The sequence below is a fragment of the Mus caroli genome, unplaced genomic scaffold (genome assembly GCF_978045245.1).
Source record: "Mus caroli unplaced genomic scaffold, Mus_caroli_1 scaffold_3, whole genome shotgun sequence".
NCBI classification, from domain to species: domain Eukaryota; kingdom Metazoa; phylum Chordata; class Mammalia; order Rodentia; family Muridae; genus Mus; species Mus caroli.
Window position 1 is genome coordinate 82,531,037 of NW_028227258.1, and position 24,883 is coordinate 82,555,919.

Genomic DNA, 24,883 nt, shown 5'->3' on the forward strand with positions numbered 1-24,883 from the left:
TGTTTGCTGGTCCTTTGAGTTGAAAATCTTCATTCTCATCCACTCCTATTATCCGTAGGTTTGGTCTTCTCATTGTGTCCTGTATTTCTTGGATGTTTTGAGTTAGGATCTTTTTGCATTTTACATTTTCCTTGATTGTTGTGCTGATGTTCTCTATGGAATCTTCTGCACCTGAGATTCTCTCTTCCATCTCTTGTATTCTGTTGCTGATGCTGGTATCTATGGTTCCAGATTTCTTTCCTAGGGTTTCTATCTCCAGTGTTGCCTCATTTTGGGTTTTCTTTATTGTGTCTACTTCCCTTTTTAGGTCTAGTATGGTTTTGTTCATTTCCATCATCTGTTTGGATGTGTTTTCCTGTTTTTCTGTAAGGACTTCTACCTGTTTGATTATGTTATCCTGTTTTTCTTTAAGGATTTGTAACTCTTTAGCAGTGTTCTCCTGCAATTCTTTAAGGGATTTTTGTGCTTCCTCTTTATTGTCTTCTGCCTGTTTAGCAGTGTTCTCCTGCATTTCTTTAAGTGTGTTATTAAAGTCCTTCTTGAAGTCCTCTATCATCATCACAGATATGCTTTTAAATCCGTGTCTAGCTTTTCCGGTGTGTTGGGGTGCCCTGGACTGGGCGAAGTGGTGGTGCTGGATTCTGATGATGGTGAGTGGTCTTGGTTTCTGTTAGTAAGATTATTACGTTTACCTTTCGCCATCTGGTAATCTTTGGGGTTAGTTGTTATCGTTGTCACTGTTTAAAGATTGGAGCAGAAGCTGTGTTCCACTCACCAGCAGTCCCAAAATCCTGCGGCGGGGGTCGTGGGTAGCTGGCGGGTGTCAGGCAACCCTGCTCTCCCGCTACCCCAGCGCTGATCCTGCCTGATGAGGCCTGTGGCCCTACTCAGGCCGGTTTCTGCTTCCCTAACTAATGCAGTCTCAGGTCCCGCGCAATTGGATTGGAGCAGAAGCTGTGCTCCACTCACCAGAAGTCTTAAGATCCTGTGGCAGGTGTTGTGGGTAGCTGGCGAGTGTCAGCCGACCCTGCGCCCCAGCTGCCCCGGTGCTTTTCTGACCAGAAGAGGGTTGTGGCCCTATGTAGGCCGGATTTCTCTCTCCCCAACCAGAGCAGTCTCAGGTCCCGCGTGGTTGGACTGGAGCAGAAGCTGTGTTCCACTCACCAGCAGTCCCAAAATCCTGCGGCGGGGGTCGTGGGTAGCTGGCGGGTGTCAGGCAACCCTGCGCTCCCGCTACCCCGGCGCTGATCCGGCCGGATGAGGCCTGTGGCCCTACTCAGGCCGGTTTTTGCTTCCCTCTTTTGTTCCCAATTCTAAGAAGGTGCACAGTGTCCACACTTTGGTCTTCATTCTTCTTGAGTTTCATGCGTTTAGCAAATTGTATCTTATATCTTGGGTATCCTAAGTTTTGGGCTAATATCCACTTATCAATGAATACATATTGTGTGAGTTCTTTTGTGATTGTGTTACTTCACTCAAGATGATGCCCTCCAGGTCCATCCATTTGGCTAGGAATTTCATAAATTCATTCTTTTTAATAGCTGAGTAGTACTCCATTGTGTAAATGTACCATAATTTCTGTATCCATTCCTCTGTTGAGGGACATCTGGGTTCTTTCCAGCTTCTGGCTATTATAAATAGGGCTGCTATGAACATAGTGGAGCATGTGTCCTTTTTACCGGTTGGAACATCTTCTGGATATATGCCCAGGAGAGGTATTGCTGGATCCTCCGGTAGTACTATGTCCAATTTTCTGAGGATCCGCCAGACTGATTTCCAGAGTGGTTGTACAAGCTTGCAATCCCACCAACAATGGAGGAGTGTTCCTCTTTCTCCACATCCTCGCCAGCATCTGCTGTCACCTGAATTTTTGATCTTAGCCATTCTGACTGGTGTGAGGTGGAATCTCAGGGTTGTTTTGATTTGCATACAATAATGATTTTTAAAAGCAACAAAAGTGGTTCCAAATAAAACTAAGGAATTAGATTATCTCAAGGGACAAGTCCAAATTAGACCCCTTTGCTTAACAGGTATTTGGAACCCACAGCTTGAACAGAAGCTAAGGATTCTTGGGGGATCTGATTTTGATGGTTGAGTCATGCTGTGGGAGAATGTCTTTGCTTGTAGGGAATATATATCAAAGTGTCTAAGGGTAATATCAGGTGAGCACTTTACGCTCAGATAGTTCAAGGAAATAAAAAATTTTTATCCTAAATTTGCAAGTTCTCTCAACAAATGGTGCTGGCACAACTGGTTGTTAACATGTAGAAGAATGCGAATCGATCCATTCCTATCTCCTTGTACTAAGGTCAAGTCTAAGTGGATCAAGGAACTTCACATAAAACCAGAGACACTGAAACTTATAGAGGAGAAAGTGGGGAAAAGCCTTGAAGATATGGGCACAGGGGAAAAATTCCTGAATAGAACAGTAATGGCTTGTGCTGTAAGATCGAGAATTGACAAGTGGGACCTCATGAAACTACAAAGCTTCTGCAAGGCTAAAGACACCATCAATAAGACAAAAAAACCACCAACAGATTGGGAAAGGATCTTCACCTATCCTAAATCAGATAAGGGACTAATATCCAATATATATAAAGAACTCAAGAAGGTGGACTCCAGAAAGTCAAATAACCCCATTAAAAAATGGGGCTCAGAACTGAACAAAGAATTCTCACCTGCTGAGGAATACCGAATGGCAGAGAAACACCTGAAAAAATGTTCAACATCCTTAATCATCAGGGAAATGCAAATCAAAACAACCCTGAGATTCCACCTCACACCAGTCAGAATGGCTAAGATCAAAAATTCAGGTGACAGCAGATGCTGGCGAGGATGTGGAGAAAGAGGAACACTCCTCCATTGTTGGTGGGATTGCAAGCTTGTACAACCACTCTGGAAATCAGTCTGGTGGTTCCTCAGAAAATTGGACATAGTACTACCGGAGGATCCAGCAATACCTCTCCTGGGCATATATCCAGAAGATGTCCCAACCGGTAAAAAGGACACATGCTCCACTATGTTCATAGCAGCCCTATTTATAATAGCCAGAAGCTGGAAAGAACCCAGATGTCCCTCAACAGAGGAATGGATACAGAAATTATGGTACATTTACACAATGGAGTACTACTCAGCTATTAAAAAGAATGAATTTATGAAATTCCTAGCCAAATGGATGGACCTGGAGGGCATCATCTTGAGTGAAATAACACAATCACAAAAGAACTCACACAATATGTATTCACTGATAAGTGGATATTAGCCCAAAACTTAGGATACCCAAGATATAAGATACAATTTGCTAAACGCATGAAACTCAAGAAGAATGAAGACCAAAGTGTGGACACTGTGCACCTTCTTAGAATTGGGAACAAAACACCCAGGGAAGGAGTTACAGAGACAAAGTTCGTAGCTGTGATGAAAGGATGGACCATTTAGAGACTGCCGTATCCAGGGATCCATCCCATAAGCAGCTTCTAAACGCTGACACCATTGCATACACTAGCAAGATTTTGCTGAAAGGACCCAAATATAGCTGTCTCTTGTGAGACGATGCCGGGGCCTAGCAAACACAGGAGTGGATGTTCACAGTCAGCTATTGGATGTATCACAGGGCTCCCAATGGAGAAGCTAGAGAAAGTACCCAAGGAGCTAAAGGGATCTGCAACCCTATTGTTGGAACAACATGATGTACTAACCAGAACCCCGGAGCTCTTGTCTCTAGCTGCATATGTACTGAAAGATGGCCTAGTCGGCCATCAATGGAAAGAGAGGCCCATTGGACTTGCAAACTTTATATGCCCCAATATAGGGGAATGCCAGGGCCAAAAGAATGGGAATGGGTGGGTAGGGAAGTGGGGGGGGCGCTATGGGGGACTTTTGGGATAGCATTGGAAATGTAATTGAGGAAAATATGTAATAAAAATATTAAAAATCAAAAAAAATTTAAAAATAAAAAAATAAATATTATATAACAAAAAAAAATTTGCAAGTTCTCTGTCAGTTTGACAACTTAAAATTCTAAGTTAGCATTAATCTAATAAAATATTAATTATATTCTAATTGTAACATAATAGATAAGGCTTCTAATGTATATATTGAATTATAATGTTAAGGAAATGGGCTAATTTCATGGCACTGTCATTGAAAAGCTGTATCCGCCATTGAATATTAATTTAAATTTAAGAGATAAGATATAAGCTGGGAATTTGCCTCAGCAGCAGAGTGTATGTTCAGCATTCCAGAGGCCATGGGCTTATTCTTGGTACTGTCAAGAACAAAAAGATCATAAAAACATAGTGGTCACCAAAGCAAGTGACTCAGAATACTCAAAACAGCAGCATGAATGTACAACCATGTTCATGCAGCTAAAACTTTAAGTGTAAGACTCTGACGAGCCTTAGCCACCAGGGACACTCCCACCCCACCCAAGGGAGCCACGTGGAGCTGGAGATTGATGCAAAAGCAAGAGGAGTTTATTGTTCCAGCATGCTGGGATTGTCCAGCACCCAAAAGAGAGGCAGCGGCCCTGGACAGCCTGTTCAGCCAGTTTTTATACAGTTTTCGGGGATAGAATAGAGCAAGAGCCACTAGGCACAATGTGATTGACAGAACAGTGTGACTTTTATATTGACAATTTGTTGTCAAAGAATTTTTTTTAATCTTGATCTTTAAAGTTCAAATTTTAAAGTTTAATTAAGAAGTTATTAAAAATCAACGTCAACACAAATGTGCTTTTGACATCTCTGTTCTGGGATACACAAATCTTAGTTTCTAATGTGGTTCAATCAATAGTTGGGGGAAATGATGACCTGATTAATTTGGTGATAACTTCCCACATAAGAACATTGTTCATAGCGTCATGTGTGACACAGGAGTTAGGATTCCTCTGCCAGGTTTCTTCTGGGGGTGGAGTGAGGTGGGGCTGCAGATGCATGTGTGTAGTCTGTATAGGAGAATGTGCAAGAGCACAGGTGCCCACAGAGACTGGCTGCATCTCCCTGAAGCTGGAGTTATAAGCAGTTGTGAGCTATACAACATTGCTTCCTGGAACCAAACTCAGGTCCTCAGTGTGAGCAATGTGCTCAAAGCCACAAAGCCATCTCCCAAGGTCTTGGAGTCTAGTTTTACATCACAACATTACAATTATGGTGAACACACATTTACACATTTGCTAAAATCCCATTTGCTAAGACCAAGAATGAACTATACTGTAAACAACAGTCAATGACTCATGTCTGTTCATCTTGTCTAACAAAATGTGCCACTCTAGTGGAGGACTCTGATGGTAGAAGAGGCTCTGCTTGTGTGGGTATGGAAACATACAGGAAAGGCACCCTCCCTTCTATTTTGTGGTCAATGAAAACAGCTCTAAAGAATAAAATCTACTTTACCCTCCTATGTGGCTACCCTTCAAAGTCGGAATAGGGTAGACAAAAGGTTCTCAAGTATCTGGACTTTTCCACTCTTTCACCAGCTGCAAGACAAAGGCACGAAGTTCCCGTGTTTACTACACACGCTCTCTTCCAAGTATCTATGGACAGCTGTTACTCCTTGGGTCTGCATCTCTAATATTCCCATTCTGCGTGTCCCTTTCCAAACCCCTCAAGGGGCAAACAATGTCAGGAACTTTGTTACAATGTGTTTCTTTCTTGTGTCATCATAAGATGAAAAAAAATTCATAAGAGGATTTGAGAGCCAAGCTGTAATAGCCTTTGGTTAACTCCCTTTGGTTTAAGTTGGGGTCTAGCAGGGGCAAATTAATGTGTCCAACTCTCTGAAGTTCCAAAGTTCTCATAGTCCTCTTTGTTTTATTGTGTGTTCATAGGGGTATACATCATTTAATTTTAAATTGGCTTGGGACATTCAGAACACATTATCTCCTAAAAACATGATTTCAAATGGTAACTAATTTTCTATCAATCGATAAATGAACTCACATGATATATACTCACTGATAAGTGGATATTAGCCCAGAAACTTAGAATACCCAAGATATAAGATACAATTTGTGAAACACATGAAGCTTGGGAAGAACGAAGACCAAGCTGTGGATACTTTGCCCCTTCTTGGAATTGGGAGCAAGGCACCCATGGAAGGAGCTACAGAGACAGAGTTTGGAGCTGAGACGAAAGGATGGACCATATCCCGGATCCATCCCATAATCAGCCTCCAAACGCTGACACCATTCCATACACTAGCAAGATTTTGCTGAAAGGACCCTGATATAGCTGTCTCTTGTGAAACTATGCCAGGGCCTAGCAAACACAGAAGTGGATGCTCACAGCTATTGGATGGATCACAGGGCCCCCAATGGAAGTACCATTGGAAGCTGGAGGAAGTACCCAGGGAGCTGGGGGGATCTGCAACCCTATAGGCAGAACAACAATATGAACTAACTAGTAAACCCCACACACACACACACTCCAGAGCTCATGTCTCTAGCTGCATATGTATCAGAAGATGGCCTGGTCAGCCATCAGTGGAAAGAGAGACCCATTGGTCGTGCAGACTTTATATGCCTCAGTACAGGGGAACGCTAGGGCCAAGAGGTGGGAGTGGGGGAGTAGGGGAGTGGGTGTGGGAGGGTGTGGGGGACTTTTGGGATAGCATTGGAAATGTAAATGAAATAAATGCCCAATAATAAATAAATAAATAAATATAAAATGAAATTTAAAAAAAAAAAGAGTAGAATCTCACTGAGAAGCAAGGCAGTATAATCTGAGGCAGGAATTCCAAAACGACAGGCCAGGGTTCCCAGGAAGTGCAGAAGGAATGAGACTAGGAAGTACCACTGGAAATGGGGGATGGGGTCTGTGGGTCTCTAAAAGGTGGTACGGTGGGGAGTGGATCTGATGCTGAGTAAGAAAGCCGCACATCGAGAGGCTCAGGTGAAGGATGGAACCGAGAGGGAATGAATGTGGCACCCATTCTCCTCGCAGCCCATCATATCCCAGGAGACTGAGTAACAGTGCCGCCTGGCCCCTGGCTGTTCCAGCTACTTCCGCTATCTCTTCTACCTGTGTGTGTGAACTGTGACTCCACCCTGTAACTCCACCATCTTTCAGTTGGATCACCACAGACTCCTCAGAGGTGGCTGAGAGCCCACTCTCACCCTTTGAGATCTATGACCGTACTCCAGTGGCCAAAAGCAATGTTAGGAAAGCGCAAGCCCTCCCTAGCTTGAAGGGCCCAGGTCCACCTTACGTTTCTCTTGCATTTTGAACAAAGACCAACGTCTTCTCCCTTGTCTGTCTCCCCAGCCTCAGCTTAGGCCACACATGTGCTCACTGTGCTCCGCAGGACCTGTTAAGTTATCTGATCCTCAGCCTAAATATGCTCACCTCCACACACACCCCTGCTCATCTTCCCCCACGCCCCTACCTCCTCCTGCTGCCCAGGTTCTCCTCTTTATTTTCCCCTCCGTTTAGTCAGACCCGGTTCTCAAAAGCCCACCTTACAGATCCCAGCAGTTATGCCATGAGAGCTCAGGTTTCATTTCTTGGTGCGCCTCTCAGTTGGGAATCACTTATTGACTTGTTCAGTTGTGTCCTTACAATGGAGAACAGCCCTTGCCAGGACGGCAGCTGGGAGTTAGCCAATGCCCTGCACAGTCTTGCCAGGGTCTCACACTTAGGAACATCCGATACACAAATGAGCGGGTGGCACTTGCTTCCCAATGCCCTCAAACCAGAGCAGCCTTGATTCTGAGGCCATGGGAAAGACACAGTAAATTCTTGATTTAAAAAAAACAAAATGTCTTAGGGTTTTACTGCTGTGAACAGACATCATGATCAAAGCAACTCTTATAAGGACAACATTTAACTGGGGCTGGCTGACAGGTTCAGAGGTTCAATCCATTATCATCAAGGCAGGAATATGGCAGCATTCAAGCAGGCATGGTATAGGAGGAGCTGTGAGTTCTACATCTTTATCTGAAGGCTGCTAGCAGAATACTGGCATCCAGACAGCTAGGATAAGGTTCTTAAAGCCCACACCCACAGTGACACACCTACTCCAACAGGGCCACACCTTCTAATAGTGCTACTTACTCTCTGGGCTGAGCATATACAAACCATCACACAAAACAAAAACAAACAAAAGAACCAACTGAAAGGTTTCTATAGAAGAGAGGAATAGAACTGGAGTTAAATGAACATGCGTTCATTAAAAGGGAAGCTAAGAAAACCTTCCCACAGTTGGGAGCTGGAAACAAAGTCTAGTGATAGACTGACGACTTGTCCAGCATAAAGTAGGTCACAGGTTCAATTCTCACCACTTTGGCTCTCGCAGAAGGATGAGGACAGTGGACAAAGAAATAGGAGTTGGTAAGAGAATCCTAGGAAAAGAACTTGCTAAGAGCTCCCTATTGAGACAGAGGCACTGGAAAGCATCTATGGGCCCTGGTGATAGCGATGCCATGTTTCTACACTAACCAGACCAGGGACAAATGTGTGGGAGCGTTGATGGGGCCTACTTTGGATGCTACATTACCCTTTCCAACTGTCGTATTTCTCTCCCTCTGCCCCCAGTCACTCTCGGAAGTGCACAGGATGTCAGTTGTCCCCTTGGCTCCTTCCCCTGTGGGAACATCAGCAGGTGCCTGCCTCAGCTGCTTCACTGCAATGGTGTGGACGACTGCGGGAACCGAGCTGATGAGGACCACTGCGGTGAGTGAGGGGCTGAGCCCCAGGCAGCAGGGCCTGGCTGCTCTAACCAGACCAAGACTGGAATTCAGTGCTCGTGTTGGCACACAGTTGATTTGCCTCAGGATCTACTCGGTTTGGTTTTGTCTGTTTGTTGTTTTGAAGTAAGGTCCACTGTAAAGCCCAGGCTGGTCTGGAGCTCACTAAGAAACTTAAACCTCTAAGATGTCCAAGTATGTGGTGGTGTTGTCTGTCCAGGCTAGAGCAGCCTGGACGGCTCAGGAAGAGCAGCAGAATTTCATCACCATCTGTAGAGTCAGGTGATAAAAACTCTGAACTTGAGTTATTTCTGACTCCTGTTGTTCTCATTTCCTTGGCCAGCTGTGGGCTGTTTGGGTTTTTTTTTTTTTTCCTTTTTCTTCTTTTTTGAGTATCTGGATAATTTATGCTCCCAGGGCTGCTCATTTTTTAAGACATCCATATGTAAATTCTTGCTAATGCTAGTTAAATTAAACCAGAAATTTGGCCTTTTCAAAATATACAAACTTCATGCATATTTGAAGAAGCCATATATTTCCAACTGTATAAAATAAAATATCTAAATGAGATGACTATACAGATAACTTTTAAAATGATCATTGGCAGTTAAAAGTATATCGTCAAATAAAACATCTTTTTTTTTAGTGGGAGAGAACGTTTTTCCTTAAGAAAAATTCAAGGTAAAACTTAACTCAAAACCCCAGCATGCAGGAAGCAGAGGCAGACAGGTCTTTGTGAGCTGGGATTCAGTACAGTCTGTAATTTTAATGGCTGAGTAAAACTGTCCCCTCGACAGGATCCAGAATCATCTGGGAGACAAACCTCTGGGGACAGCTGTGAGGGGGTTTCTAGATGGGGTTAACTGGGGTGAGATCACGTATCCTAAATGTGTAAAGCACCTTTGTGTGTCTAAATTCGAGACCAGCCTGGACTACAGAGTGAGACAGCCAGGGCTATACAGAGAAACCTGTCTCGGAAATAAAAGGGGTGGGGGAGTGAGCTGTGTGCACAGGATGATCTCTCCCCTAAACATAATTACAATACGACCAGCTGCTCAGACTCCTGCTACACCACGTTTGGACTGTACCCTCAAATTGTGGGCCAAAAGAAACTCTTCCTTCTTTAATCACTTGTGTTAGACATTTTGCCATAGCAATGAACGTTAAAGGTAACTAATACAGGCTCTGGAGAGATTGGCTTAGCAATTAAGTGCACTTGCTGCTCTCCCAGAGGACCAGAGTTTAAGCCTAGCACCTACACCAGAGGCTAAAAACTGCCTGTATTTCCAGCTACAGAAAATCTGCTTTTCTTTCTTGGCCCACACACACACACATAATTTTTTATAGTAACTAATACAGAAAATAGGTGCCAGGGAGTGGCAACTTTGCTGTGATTAACATGGCCATGGTTTACAGGTTTTTAAAACTGTTTTGTCGGAGGAATGTGGGACAGTCTGCAGGTGCAGGATTAGGACATCCTGGGCCACAGTGAGCAGAGCTTAAGGGGCCATTCTGATGGTCAGAATGCCAAGGGAAAGACGAACATTGGAGACCCAGCTCCTGAAGTTTTTGAAAGGACAAGGCTAGAAGTCGTTTTGAAAGAGATTCTGACTTCATTCTGCCTGCGTCCCGAACTTAACTCTAATCAAACCTCTAAGATGTCTGGGTATGGGCTGCTGTCTGTCTGTCCATGGCAGAGTGGTCTGGAACATTCAGGAAGGACAGCAGAACTTTATCATCATCTGCAGAGTGAGGTGATAAAAGACTAGGAGTTCTAATGAACCCCATTTGGTGAGCAAAGGATCAGATCTGGCTGTGGCATGACTACTCCTCACTCCCTTGCTCAGATCTACAGGGAAAGAGAGAAGACACAGCAGCACAGTTGAGGCTATGGACAAAGTGTAGCAGATGCACTCACTTTAGTATGTAAATTGATTAGCACCATAAAAGATAAACATCGTGTTCTGCAATGGAACAATAGGAAATGTGCCCTGGACAAGATCCTACCCAGTAAAGCCTCCAACTTGTAAAACACAAATTAATTTGGAAGGCGAGAGAATAAACTAAGAATGCTTGGTCCTTTGCTCCAAAGTAATCCCCTGAAGAAGAATTGCCTCAGAGCCAGCAGCACACAGCCATGGCTACGGCTCTAGTTGAAGGGAGCCAGACTACACCTGGAGCTGGCAGCAGAACTTGGCAACAGCCATCTGTGTGGTACTGATTTTATAAGCATGAAAGATGCAAGAGTGAGGGAGTCGTGTAGGCTTGCCGCAAGCTCCTTAAAAGTGGATCCAGCCATCCAACATGTGCTAGGGTTAGAGTCCCTGTAAGGAAGGGACTCTGAAAAAGAGTCGCAGGAAGCTGGAAAGGTAAAGCCTACATTGCATTTGGAGACTCCAGGATATTGGAGACGCCACCAAGAAAAGCTGCAGGCAGAGAGCAGAGGCAGCACAAGAAAGAATATGTGCTGCAGCTGGCAGAGCTGGAGAAACAGGGCTAATAAACCCCTGTGGAGCCCAGGTGATTTGGTCAAAAGTCCTGGTTGCCGAACAGTAGGCTGCAGGATTTGACGTTTTCTCTCCTGGGTTTTGGTCTGGTTTGGTTTGCCCTTCTCTTTCTGTGTCCCCATTCTTTCCTGTTGGAATGGAAATGTTTAGTCTATACCACTGTATATTAAAGGTGGGCATTGTTATCCATTTTTATAATAGGAGGTCATAGTTAAGTGATTGTCTTTGAGTCTTAGACAAGACTTTTTGGAATTTTGGACTTTTGTACTGTGTTGGAACTGTTTAAAAAATATGGGGGACTTTTGTAATTGTGCTAGATATTTTTTTTCATTAATAGATGGTCATGAGCTTATATGTACAGAAAACAAAAGTGGCTTTAAAGTGATATATTTGTGTGTCAAGCTTACAAGAGATAGATTTGCAGTGGTTAACCTTGATTGTCAACTTGAAAGAATTTAGTATTACCAAAAAGGGCAGTTTCTAGGCACTTCTGTGAGACAGTTTCTAGACTGAATTAACTAAGGTAGGACGAGCCACCTCCCCAACTGTGTGGATATCATAACACGGACTGGGGTCCCAAACTGAATAAAATGGAGAAAGCAAGCTAAGCCCCCGCATTCATCTTTGTCTGCATTCTCACTGTTAGATGCAAGGTGACCAGCACCCTTCATCTTCTGCCATGACTCCCAAGCCATGATTCATTCCCCTAACTGTGAGATAAAATGCACTCTCCCTTCCTTAAACTATTTTATCAGGAATTTCATCCCAACAAAAAAGAAGAGTAACAAATACAGTAACCAAGTCTCAAGAACAAAACACCTGATACAAAATCATTAAAGCACTATTAAACCATTGAACATTTTCATGGGCATGATTCAAGCCAAAAAAAAAATTGTTTTGTTTTGTTTTGCTTTGTTTTGTTTTGTTTTTCGAGAAAAGGTTTCTCTGTGTATCCCTGGCTGTCCTGGAACTCACTCTGTAGACCAGGCTGGCCTCAAACTCAGAAATCCGCCTGCCTCTGCCTCCCAAGTGCTGGGATTAAAGGTATGAGCTACTACTGCTTGGCTTAAAAAAAAAAATTATAACCTTTCAGTTGGGGTTAAGGATGGGAAAGAATCCCATCTTTCTAAAAACTTAAGGAATGCAGAGATTACATTTGTAATTCACTTAGATAGATTAGACAATTATTGCCTAATTGTATTATTAATGACTGATTACAATTAGACATGTGTAATTATTTAGATAAAAAAACGTACTTCTCCAAGTTCGCATATTAACATAGTTCCCATATAGTTCCTGTTCTTTTTGCCATGTGTCACTAATATAGTTTTCATCTATCCTGAGACTTTTCATAAACACATTCTGAGTACAAGCCAAGCAAAACTCCAAAGTCATCAGCAGGAATTTGGTGTGTTGGTTGCAAAGCAGAGAAACCTTTCATTTGTTGAGACAGAACAATCAGACATTTGGGAGGACAAGCCTGGGTAAACACCAAGGGAATTTGGTTACAAAATGTTGATGGTTCTCATGCAGAAACCACATTATGTTCATTCGAACCGAGTGCCAACTCAGTAGTAAATGTGTAAAGTTAAAATAGCATCAAATGCCTGAGTGAAAGCTGGGGTTGAAACTCAATGATAGCTGTTGCCTAACAAGTACGAGACCTAGGATCTCATTGGCTTTGTGGTCCATCCTAATGATTAAATCTGAGCATGGCCTTGATCCTTGTCTTTATTGTCTTTCCAGAGACTCTGCTTCTGAATAAGGTCACATTCTTAGGTTCCTGGAGGACACACCACTTTGTTGGATACTGTCTCACTTCTGTACACCATTCCAAATATATTGGAAGAGGTTTCATCCCATTTCTTCTCTGAGAGTGCCCTTGCGAGAAAGAGAGAATGACTACAGAGGTGTGGTAGCCATGGGCAGAAAGAGGCAAAAGAAATAAGCAACAGCCCAAAGGGGCAAGAGAAGATCTAGAGCCCAGGCAGAGTGAGTGACCCTGCTGACACCTTGAGTTTAGATGCTGGCCTCTAAAACCATGACATAAGACATTTCTATTGTTTCAAGCCACCAGAGTGCAGGAATTCCTTACAGCAGTCAAGGCAGGGGACACAAAACGGAAAAAGGTACTCCTTCTATAGAACTGAGTCCCAGTCTAGATGAACACAATCTGGATTCTAGACACTATTTCCAGTGACTCAACCTTATACCTTACTGCACATGGCATAAACTCCCTGAAGATAAGTTCCCTTCATACAGAGTTGCCCTATACATGAAAAACAGGTTTTTCTGGATACTCTATTTTGTTTTGTGGGATGGATAGTAATACACAGCAATGAGGAAGGCACAAGATAGGAATAGAGAAAAATATTCCTTATACTCATAAACAGAAGAGGCAGAGGTGCCCACATAGAGCACCCAGGAAAGACATCAAGGTGGTTAGGGGACAGACGGAGTCTTTGGTGAGACCTCCATTGGAAAGGAAAAGCAAGCTGAACAGGCTAACCTTGGATAACTTCAAAGAACTCCATACAGTAGGAGTGATCATTGAATGTCTTTGGTCTCCCTGTATCTAGGCTTGGATGTTTCAGGCAGAGAAAGTTGTCTCCTGTGTCCGTGGACCAAATAGGTGAGCTACTTTGGCTCCAATCTGGTTGTTCCACATGTAATTGGACAAAATATATTTTTTCCTTATTAGATGATCATGAGCCTTTCTCACAGCTGTGTTCTTTGTTCTTTCTGAGAACTGTCTGGGCCCTGGATAGACAGCTGTCCCCAGTCAGAAAGGTTAGTAGCATAGCATTACTGGGCACATGCAAACAAAAATTAGTATGCAGTACCACAGATCTTTGTGAGTTCAGTTGTGGATTCCCTGCCTTCCTGCTCACAAGCAAACACACAAAAGTGAAATAACAAGTTATCAGTAAGCAGAAGTCAGCTTTGATAGCAGAGAGAAAACTGCACTGTGCTTCCCCGGGGAAGCTCCCCACAAAGACAGGGATGGTTGCTTATGGAATTTCTATTGCAGTTGTGTGTCAGCTTCCTGGCCCTATAACCAGATCCTAAGAAAATTCATTAATAAGAGAGGTTTACTTTGGCTCACAAATGGCTCATATACCAGTTGGGCCCAGCCCAGCCTGTGGGTTCTGATCCATGACTGATGGTCCAAGTAGAAGCCCATAGCAGGGTAGAGCTATTCACTTCATGTCCAGAAAGTAAAAGATAAAAAGTAAGGGATGACAGTCCTCTCCCAGGCTACATGCCCAAGGATCTCTAGACTTCCTGCTAGGCTCCACCACATAAAAATCTCATTAGCAGCACTATTGGGACCAAGCCTTTGGGTGCTTTGGGAGAAGGTGAACACTTGAACCACAGCAAGCCCTTTGCAGACTTTACCTTACCTGCTTCTCCTTTGTGCCTCCCTCTACACATCAATTGTTAATATAACACACTCTATTTGGCAGCATCCCTGTGCACTGGAAAGCCCATATTTGAATAGCTTTCTTATGATTCTTCTTACTTTCTTGGCAGTATTTGATTTTATCTAATAAGAGATATAACTAAATTTTCTTCTATGTCTGAGTACTTATGTGTGCCAGACACAATATAAGTCCTTCGTATGACTCCTTTTATTTCATCCTTGCTGTAATTAGATATACTGGAATATATCCATTCTATAAATAAAGAAAATGAAAATGCAGAAAGATTACGCAGTCCCCTAATAACACCGTTTCGTCAGAATCCCATCCCAACTGTTTGGCTTGTGTGGTTCCTTCTCATCACTAACACACACTTTAGATAGTCAGTCAGCCTGTTAACAGAAAATGACTCATTTGGGACCAGAGCTTGGGAAGTTTCAGTTCATGACCACTTTTCCCTTATTGCTTTTAGCCTACAGTAAGGTAGAATGCCATGACAGGAGCATGTGGCCAGAAAACTGTTCGTGGCCAAGAGCCCAAAGGGACTAGGGTCCCCTTCAAGGACCATTCTAAGTGGCCTAAAATTCCCAATCAGTCCAAGTTCTTAAGAGTTCTGTTGCGCCGGGCGTGGTGGCGCACGCCTTTAATCCCAGCACTCGGAAGGCAGAGGCAGGCGGATTTCTGAGTTCGAGGCCAGCCTGGTCTACAAAGTGAGTGCCAGGACAGCGAGAGCTACACAGAGAAACCCTGTCTCAAAAAACAAAAAAAAAGAGTTCTGTTGCCCCTTGGTAATGGCAGGGGCTAAGGACTAAGGCTCTATTAGCACATGGACCCTTGATGGACACGTGTCCAAATACAGAAGCTTCCCATATTCTGCTTTTACCTCGGTGGAAGAACAATGTCCGTGCTGTTATTCATTAGATAATGATCATATGTGAATTCGCCTTCAAACAAATCTTTTGTTCATAAAATTTAAATTGGATGGAGCCTCCCTTTACATGATATATAAAACATTTTAATTTTGTAAAGGAAAGTATTTTAAGTTTCTTCTTAGAAAAGTAATATATAAAAATTAAATATACCTCCAAATTTAAAATGGCAAGAATGAGTTGATCTTTTTAACCATAGTTACTAAATATAAAATACTAGTTTAAGTTTGTATTTTGCCTCATTTAATCCTCCTGACAATCTTTGAGACAGGAACTGTTTCAGTACCTTTCAAGTGGGGAAACTGAAGCCTTATGCTATGCATGAACTGGGAATGTCAGCTCACACTCCCAAATGAATAATAATCTTTATTCATGCAAACCTTTCTCTGTGCAAAGGTTGTTGCTATTACAAGCTTCCCACCTTTCCAAGAGACAGAAACCACTTAAATGTCTCATCCATTTCCCTTCTACTGGGATTCAAGCTGAGCTCATGAATCTCTGTGATGCCAGGATACAAGGTCCACAGAGACAGAGGTCTGATTGGCTCTCATCATGTGCAACCACAAAAGCCCCTGAGATATGCAAGAATCAACCTGATCTTCTACCATAAACACCTCTGAATAATCACTAGCCTGTCACAGACACCATCACACCCAGTCTCCTTTGCCTACATCCTTAGCCCTTTGGGGATCAAAGCTGTCATTTCATTGTTCCTGAGACAGCTGTGGCCCTAGAGAACTTTTGCAGTCATGTTGATGCTCAGCCCTTGTGGCCATTTCTACTCTGCTGCTCCAAATGTCAAGCCAGGCTCTGCAACAATTGTCCAATGGTCCCCAGGCCACCCTGCTCCAGATCCAGTGTGGAAAATATGATTCCAAAAATGGGGAACCCTTAAACTGTCCTTTTCTGGCCCAGGTTGTTGTCTACTTTGTGATCAGAAAAGCCCAATGCTTCTCTTTAATACGCTTGCAAACTCACTGTCAAAGGTCAGACTTAAGCGTTTGAAGTTAAAGTTCCAGAATTTAATTCCTCTGTGAACCTCTGAACTTCGGTATCATCCTTTTTCAGATGACAGAAGTGTGAAAGTCTAGCTCCCTAACACAGGAAAGGGGTAGAGAGCAAAGAATTTTAGAAAAGAAAAACTTTAACACCAACCCCAGAGTGTGCTTCTGATGCTAGCTTGGCATTTGCTAATCTATGAGAACTAGATAAACAGTGTCTATTTTGGGGTGTGATGGTGATGGTATATATTTTTAATAGGATTAGAAAATGGAAGTATAGTCAAGGACTCTTAATGTTAATTTGTCCTGCATTTAAAATTCAGAAACACTAAATATTCCATAGCTTTTTAAATAAGCATCTTGGGTTGCCCTCAGGAGGACGGCTGTGCCCAGCGGTGTGAGCAGGAGTCAGTTCCCATTTCAGGATACTACACTAAAGTTGGTAGTTTGTCTTTTTTAATGTCAAAAACAAAGGAAGGGAAGTGACATTGGTCATGATTCTGGTATTAATGTACAGTTATGCTTGGGTATTTGTATCTTCTGAGGAACTGAGAATTGATCCTAGGGACTAATATGAGTGAGCGTTCTCGCTGAGCTATGACCCTGCCTTCTTCTTACTTTTATTTTGAGACCTGACCCCACTAAGTTTCCCAGACTCTGCATCCTATGCAACTCTTAAACTTAGTCTCCTCTAACTTGATCTCCCACATAGCTGGAATTATAGGCCTACACCACCATGCCTACATGTATTTTATGTTCAAAACAAATTGGTTTTATATTCAGTAGTCTCAAAAATATAAGTAGCAGAAATCTTGGGTCTTCTAAAATTATCCGCCCGATCTTCACTTTTTGTGTTTATCCACTATTGTTCAGAGCCAGGCACGGGAACACCCAGGTACTGTCTTAGATACCTGAAAGACTAAAGAAGGAAGATAACCCAGGCATTTGAGGCTAGTGTAGAGAACAAAATGAAACCTATATCAAGAGAAAATATCTAATAGTAATACATAAGGTATGACCAGGCTGTCCCCATGGGATTTTCTTCTCAGAACAAATATTACTAGATAAGAAGTGAGGGCTGGTAGTTCTTTTCTCTGGCCTTAGTTTGCATTAAAAGCTGCCCAGGATAATGACACACTCCCTGGTGTCTTCAAATATTTGCCTCTGGTGTCACTAAGACTACAGACAGAGGCATGTTCATTCCATACAACAAACTACTGTTGCTGTTAAAATTCAAAGAGACTCCGTACAACTGCTTTGACAAACTGCTGAACTCACTCTACATCCCTTGGCTCATGCCAGTAGTTTGGGGCATCTCTCTTTTTAAGGATAATCACTTTATTTGAAAAACGATGTTCCACTCTTTGCCAAGAATGTGTGCTGAATGTTGAATGACTATGTGAGCACCAAGAATGCTCTGGTTTGCATAAGTTCAGATCTTAGTAATGAACTCCTACTTGTTCTTCAACCAATATGGTGTATGCTTTGTAGACTATTAGATGTACTCCTCCATCTTAATGAAGGCGCAGACCATTTAACACAAGATGGCATCACACCCTGCTTTATTTTAGGTTCCTCTCCAATGGGAATGTCTTTCAATTTTTGATTATTCAAAATTAAGTGTTGGGTGTTCCATAACTATAAAGCACTTACCATGTACTCATCACCTCTACAGAGAAATCCAAACATCAGAGAACCCAGAATCAACCTCTGAAATATGTAGGGCAGACTTCCAAAGTATATAGGGGCCTATGTAAGCAGTCCTGACTTACAATAGTTTGCTCCAACTTTTCAACTGTACAACAGTGTGAAAGTGATATACATTTGGTTTTTTAAAAAACACACATTGAAGTCTGAATTTTGCTCATTTCACAAGCCAGTGGTATGTCTAATGTTATCTTATAATATTGTGCAGTAGCAGTAAACCTTGGTTTGATGTCAAGCCATACACAAGTAGGGGAAAAAAATCCAGTAATCTCGAGTGTTCTATGTGCTGACCTGTGATGTTCAGTAGACTTTATACATATTATATGCTTTTAAAATATGTTTCATTATGTATATTGATTGTAGATGGAACTGTGTTATTGAAAGACATTTTTATACCAGTATATATTGCGCACGGAACACATCTCCCCAAACCCCCATGCTGTGTTTTCTCAACTGTCTCCTTACTCTTTTTCCCTAGACAGTTTCACTGCCACTTTCACAGCATTTATACAAGTGTGATTTTATGTATCTATAGAAATTCTAGGAAGCAAATATGAAAGAACATCTTAATATTTTTCTTTCTGCAGGTGGCTTAATTCACTAATGGTATCTGAATGTGTCTTCATTTTCCTGCATGTGGCACAGCTTTTCTTCTCTGTGGTTAAAAAAAGTTCCAGTGTGTACATAAACCACATTTCCTTATACATTCGTCTGCGGTTAGACAGCTAACCTTGGCGCTATAACACAGTGATTGCATGTAGTGCTGCAGTAAACATTGATGTACAAGCATTTCTGTTATGTTGGCTTTAGGTCCTTCTGCTATACCCCCAAGGTGGTGTAACTGAGACATATGGTAGATCTCTTGATTTGAGAGACCTGTTAGTACGTTCTATAATAGATGAATGACTTTTCATTCCCCCAAGCAGAGTAAAAAGTTACCCTTCTGTTCACATCCTCACCAGCACTTGTTATTTGTTTTCTTAATGACTGCTATTCTAACTGGGTGAGATGAAACCTCAAAGTAGTTTTGATGTGTACATTCTCTGATGGCTGGTAAGGTGGAAATTTTTTTCATATGTTTATTGATCATTTGTATTTTATCTTTTGAAGTCTATTTATTTGCTAAAACCAACTTGGTCACGGTAAAGGACCCTTCCATGTGTTCTTGAATGAAATGTGCAAGTATTTTTTTTTATTGAGAATCTTTGCATCTATGCTCATCAGGGATGTTGGTCTATCATTTCTTCCTTTTTCTTGTTTCGTTATCTGGATATCAGTATAGCACTGGCTTCACTAAATGCAGTTTGGTAGATTTCCTATTCTACTTTGGACTAGAATGAGAAGCAAATGTGTTAGCTCTTGAAAGATTTGGTAGAATTCAGCAGGAAATCCATCTGGACCTGGACTTTTTTTCAGTTGGGAAACTTTTTATTCATATTCTAGTCTTGCTGCTTACAGATTCATTTTAAATTGTCTCAGATTAAGTTAATGGATCATATGTGTCTAGAAATTCATCTATTTCTTTTAAGTTTTCCTATTTTACGAAATACACAGTTTTAAGATACATCTCCCATTTCAAATTTCATTTTATTAATTTCAATCTTCCCTTTCTCTTTAGGTTTGGCTAAGGATTTGTCAATTTTAACTTTTGAAAAATTAAGTCTTGGTTCCATCGATTCTTTGTATTGTCTTTTTCCTTTCCATCTCACTCATTTCTTCCCTTATCTGTTTTTTTTTCATTCTTTCATACATTACATACTAACTGAAGTTTCCCCTATCTCTACTCCTTCCATTCCCATCCCTCCCACTCCCCTCACCCCAAAATCCACTCCTCCCCCATTCCCCTTAAAACAAAAACAAAAACAAAAAGAGCATACCTCTCAGAGGTATCAACTGAATATGGCATAACAATATACAATAAGACTAGGCACAAACCCTCATAACAAGTCTGAAAGAGGCCACCAGGAGGAAGAAAAAGTTCTCAAGCACAGCAAAAAAGAGCCAGAGACATCCCCATTCCCATTGTTTGGAGTCCCACAAGAACACAAAGCTACACACTGTAAGGTACATGTAGAGGACCTAGCTCAGAACCATACAGGGTCTCTTGGTGGCCCTATGAGCCCTGTTTAGTAGATTCTGTGGGCCATGTTCTCCTGTTTTCCTTGACCTCTCTGATTCCTACAAACATTCCTGCTCCTCCTCTGAAGGGTCCCCCTGCCTCCACCTAGGACTTGACTCTGGTTCTCTGCATCTGCTCCCATCAGTTCATGGACAAAATCTCTTTGATGACAATTGGCTTAGGCATCAATCTATGAGTATAGCAGACTATCAATAGTGGCCAACTTTTTCATTTCCGTTCAATAGTGATAGCTAGTTTTTCTGGGTATAATAGTCTAGGTTGGCTTTTGTGTTTTAGAGCTGGAAATAACATCATTCAAAGCTCTCTTTACTTTAAAGGTTTGGTTTGCTTTGCTTTATTTTGTTTGCGAAATCGACTGCTATTGGGATGGGCCTGTCTTTATATGTGGCTCTGTATTCCTCTCTTAATATTTTTCCACACTGTTTCTTTATTCTGGATAGTTAATCCTTCTCCTAATATAATGTAGGAAAATTCTTTTCTGATCTTGTTTCGTTGGTATCCTCACTGCCTTTTGTACCTGGATGGGCATTCTTTCCTTAAATTTAGGGAATTTTCTGCTATAATTTTATTGAAACTATTTTCTAATGCCTTTTGCAATAAACTCTTATCATTTGTCTATGTTCATGATTCTGAGATCTTCTCTTTTCATAATGTTCTAAAGATTGGATCTCTTAGAACTGGGTTTACCAGTGGTTGTAAGCCACCTGACTAGAAATCAAACTCAGGTTCTCTGGAAGAGCAACACTCATTCTTAACCACTGAGCCATTTCTCCAGCTCGGATGAGGTTTTTCTATTGAGTTTCTCCACTTGGCTCATAGAATTCTTCAGTGTTTCAGTTTAGTTCTTCTTCAGTGTTTCTATCTCTTGTTTGAATTCTACTTTGCATCCCATGCTGACTTCCTTTTGTCATTCATGTGATTGTATTCTCTTGGAATTCGCTCAAGAGTCTGTTGCTCTTTCATTTCTTTGTACAACTAATTCTCATTCTGTTTAATTCTTTGTCTGGGATTCTATCTGATTCACACTCATTGAAGTTGGAGCCTTAGATGCTCATGCTTCTTGTTGCATTTAGACTTACTGAAACAGGACACTGATGGAATTTGTTGGTTTGTTATTTTGGGTTTTGTTGTTGTTGTTATTGTTGTTGCTTAGTTAGTTGGTTTTTGTTCTCATTTTTTACTACTCTTCTTTCAGTAGAACTATTTGCAAACTTCAAGGAGGACTAGGTTGTAGTAACATTAAGGTTTCCTTTTCCTCTGTTGGACTGTTATGTAGGGCATCAGGTTTATTCCCCATTACAACCCTGTGAGAAGAATACTGCCCTCAAAAGCAATCACTATCAAAGAGTTGGCTCACTTTGAAAATACAATAATATCAAATTGTTCCCCCAAGAACTTGACTTAAAACCCAGCCATACTATAGAAAATGCAGATTCCCACGCCCCACACTGGCAAAATAGATGAGAACTGTAACAAAGAAGTCTATGTTCTTGAAAATGTCTTGATTTCTAAAGTCTATTAGCACAAAGAAGACTGGGTTTTCCTTCACTGGCATATATCTAAGTACTCCACTCATTTCGTGAGTATTCCCCCAAACTCTTTTCAATATAAAGTGCTCTGTAGATTACTCTAGATCTCCTCCCAAAAAAAGCAGAGAATTAAATTCCTGCAATAGTTACTAATATATGAAAAAACTGTGTATCCTTAAAATATCAAGCATATATGAGTTAAAATATAGAAACACATAATACTAAAAAGCTGTTCTCTTAAAAATGCTAACTCCAACTTTGCAATTCTGGCCGCATGTCTCGAGTTCTGTGTGCCTGCCTTCTGCTGGGAGGAAGTAAAGCCTAGGAAGGAGAAAATGCCTTGGCAAGCAAAAGAAGGTAAAAAACTAATTACCAAGAGGCTTGTTTCTGTGAATATTTTACTATTTCAAGAGAAATTTCTACAAAATATGTGTCCAGATCTCAAGAAGAATAAGCAGGTTTGTACTGTTTCTACTAGTCAAAAATTCCTTGCAGCTGCTCTGACTTCACGTTTTTCTGTTCTTGCCACTGCTCTCTGTATGTGTGTGTGGTGGGGGAGAGAAAGGTGAGAAAGAATGAAAAGAAGAATGAGAGCGAAAAAGAATTGGAATGGCTCCATTCCAACCTCAAGTGTCCACTCAGTGTGTTAAAGACACTATCCCAGACATGGCAATTGGTTTAAAGTCACAACACTTTATCGTGAGCCTATCATGGATTTATCATTACAGCAGCTCAGCTTTAGCAGTAACCGAAATTGACAGGAAGAAGTTCAAAATGAACAGCAGATGTGCAGGGATTCCCCTCCATAATGGTGCATGCTGCCCAGCAATGTCACCTCTGAGAAGTTCACCAGCACAACAGTCACTCACACTGAAGGGGAAGAATCCTCAGCAAAATGAACACGGAGTCCACCAACACCATGGTTAATGACTGTACCTCAGTGACCCCTGTGCTGCACTAGCAGTTCATCTGTATCCAGTTCTTCCACCACTACTCGGGCTTCAGGCTTCCCCATCTCTAACATCCACCAACCCCACTCCCTCTCCCCATACTACTCATGCTAACCATAACAATAATAGATGGCATTGCCGTCCCTTCCCCGATGGCCAGCTCTACACTCAGACTGTCCCCTGCAGAAGAGTTCTTCTACCCCATGACTCCATAAAGGAGTATGATGAGAGTGTAAATATTTAAGACATTTTTATACCTGTTATGAGGCAGACAGCATGTGGTGGGGTTTATGGGGACATAAATGTTTCAGTAACACCTGCTACAAGGTCAATACTGTCTGTGGGTGCTTGTCCCCAACAGTCCACCTGGTCTAAGATGGTGTCCCAGCAAAATCCCCTCTAAGGGTGTTTTATAACAGAAAAAAAGAAGAAGAAGAAGAGGAAGAAGAAGAAAGATAGAGCAAGCAACAAGACTTGAATAACTACACCATTTGAACTTGTTTGACCGAAACAAAGGCCACAGTGATGGCCAATGCCAATTGTCACTGGGAAAAAATCTAGAACTGTCTGATAAATAGGCCTCTGAGCATGACCATGGGGGGGGGGTGTTATTAGACTAGATTAACTGAGGAATGACACCATTCCCTCGGCAAAGTATTCTGGGTCTTGTAAAGGCGTCGAAAGAGAGCTGGGGTAGTGGTATGAACTAATTCAGTGTAACAGGCTGTCCAAGCTCCTGTGTGGCTATGACTTCCTCAAAGCCATGGGCTGTAACCTGGAAGCTAAAATAAGCTCTCTTTAACTTGCTTTTGTCGGCGTATTTTATCACAGAGCAACAGTAAGGAAACTAAGATAATCACATACACTGCATGCCTTAAATCAGAAGAAGGGCAAGAGGGCAGTCATGAGAGACGAATAACCACAAAAGGGCACCAAGCCCACGATGCTAAGTCACTCCACAGTGTATAGTAAAAATACGACAACTTAAAATAGTCCACTTGTAAAAAAGCTGAGTTAAATATAGGACCTGCTAAAGAAGTACTGCAAATAACATCGTGTCAGTCACTGGCATGCCTATCACTCTTGGCAGCAAGGAAATGTCACCTACTAAACAGCCCTGTGTTCCAGAGAGCTGCCTTATCACCTGCTTCCCCTCAGCCCCACCCCCACACTGCTTCTGACTAGGAATATCTGACCAGGTGAGCTGCAGCCACCCAGGACCACAATTACACAAGGCTCCGCAGCCTGAAAGGTCAGATCTGCAGACCCTCCTAAGACTTGGTCATCCTCTCACTAAGTCCTCTCTGCAGCCGTGACAGGAAAAGCAACCTTGGTTGTAAGAACAAGCAGACTTGGGTAGAGCACTAGCCTAGTGTGTGTGTTTGTGAGTCCCTGAGTTGATCTATAGTACCACATCAAAAGAAGAAAGAAAAGAGGGAGAGAAGGGATGAGGGGGGAAGGAAAGGGGGGGGAGAAGAGGAAAAAAGGAGGAAACAGCAGCCCCTCAATATCACCAGAGACCAGTGGGTCATTTATTTCCACATTTTTTTCATAAATACATAATAGCACCTCACAATGCTACTCGGAAAAATAAATATATTCTGAAAATTTTTTGGTAACACTATAAATTTCAACACTTTCCTCAAGTCTAATAATAATAAACTCAAATTTCAATTCCTCAATGCCTCTGCATTAATTAAAAGAATAGAACTAAATGTTCACAAAGGAGTCAACAAACAGCCAAGTCTAGAAAAGGGGAAATGCTAATGCCACAGACCTCGAAACCTAACAGACACACATGGACACACTATAGATTCAATCCAAAGACACACACACACACACACACACAGTCCTCTACCCTAGTCTGCTTGTTCATATAACCAAGCTTGCTTTTCCTCTCACAGCTTCAGAGGACTCCGTGAGAGGATGTGCAAGTCTTAGGAGGGTCTTGTTGCTTCAACAAATTATCTGACAAATGTGACTAACCAAACACAGGTTTAGTCCTCAAGGGTACG

At 42.0% G+C, this 24,883-nt stretch overlaps 1 protein-coding gene across 2 annotated transcripts in view; it reads left to right on the forward strand.

Annotated features, from left to right (window-relative positions):
* Positions 1 to 24,883, forward strand: part of Rxfp1 (relaxin family peptide receptor 1) — a 114,694-nt gene that overhangs the window by 43,155 nt on the left and 46,656 nt on the right. For both annotated transcript variants that reach the window (XM_021158615.3, XM_029475590.2), the window contains exon 2: positions 8,532 to 8,669. In XM_021158615.3, coding sequence (XP_021014274.2) covers positions 8,532 to 8,669 — 138 coding nt within the window. The remainder of the gene's footprint in view (positions 1 to 8,531; positions 8,670 to 24,883) is intronic.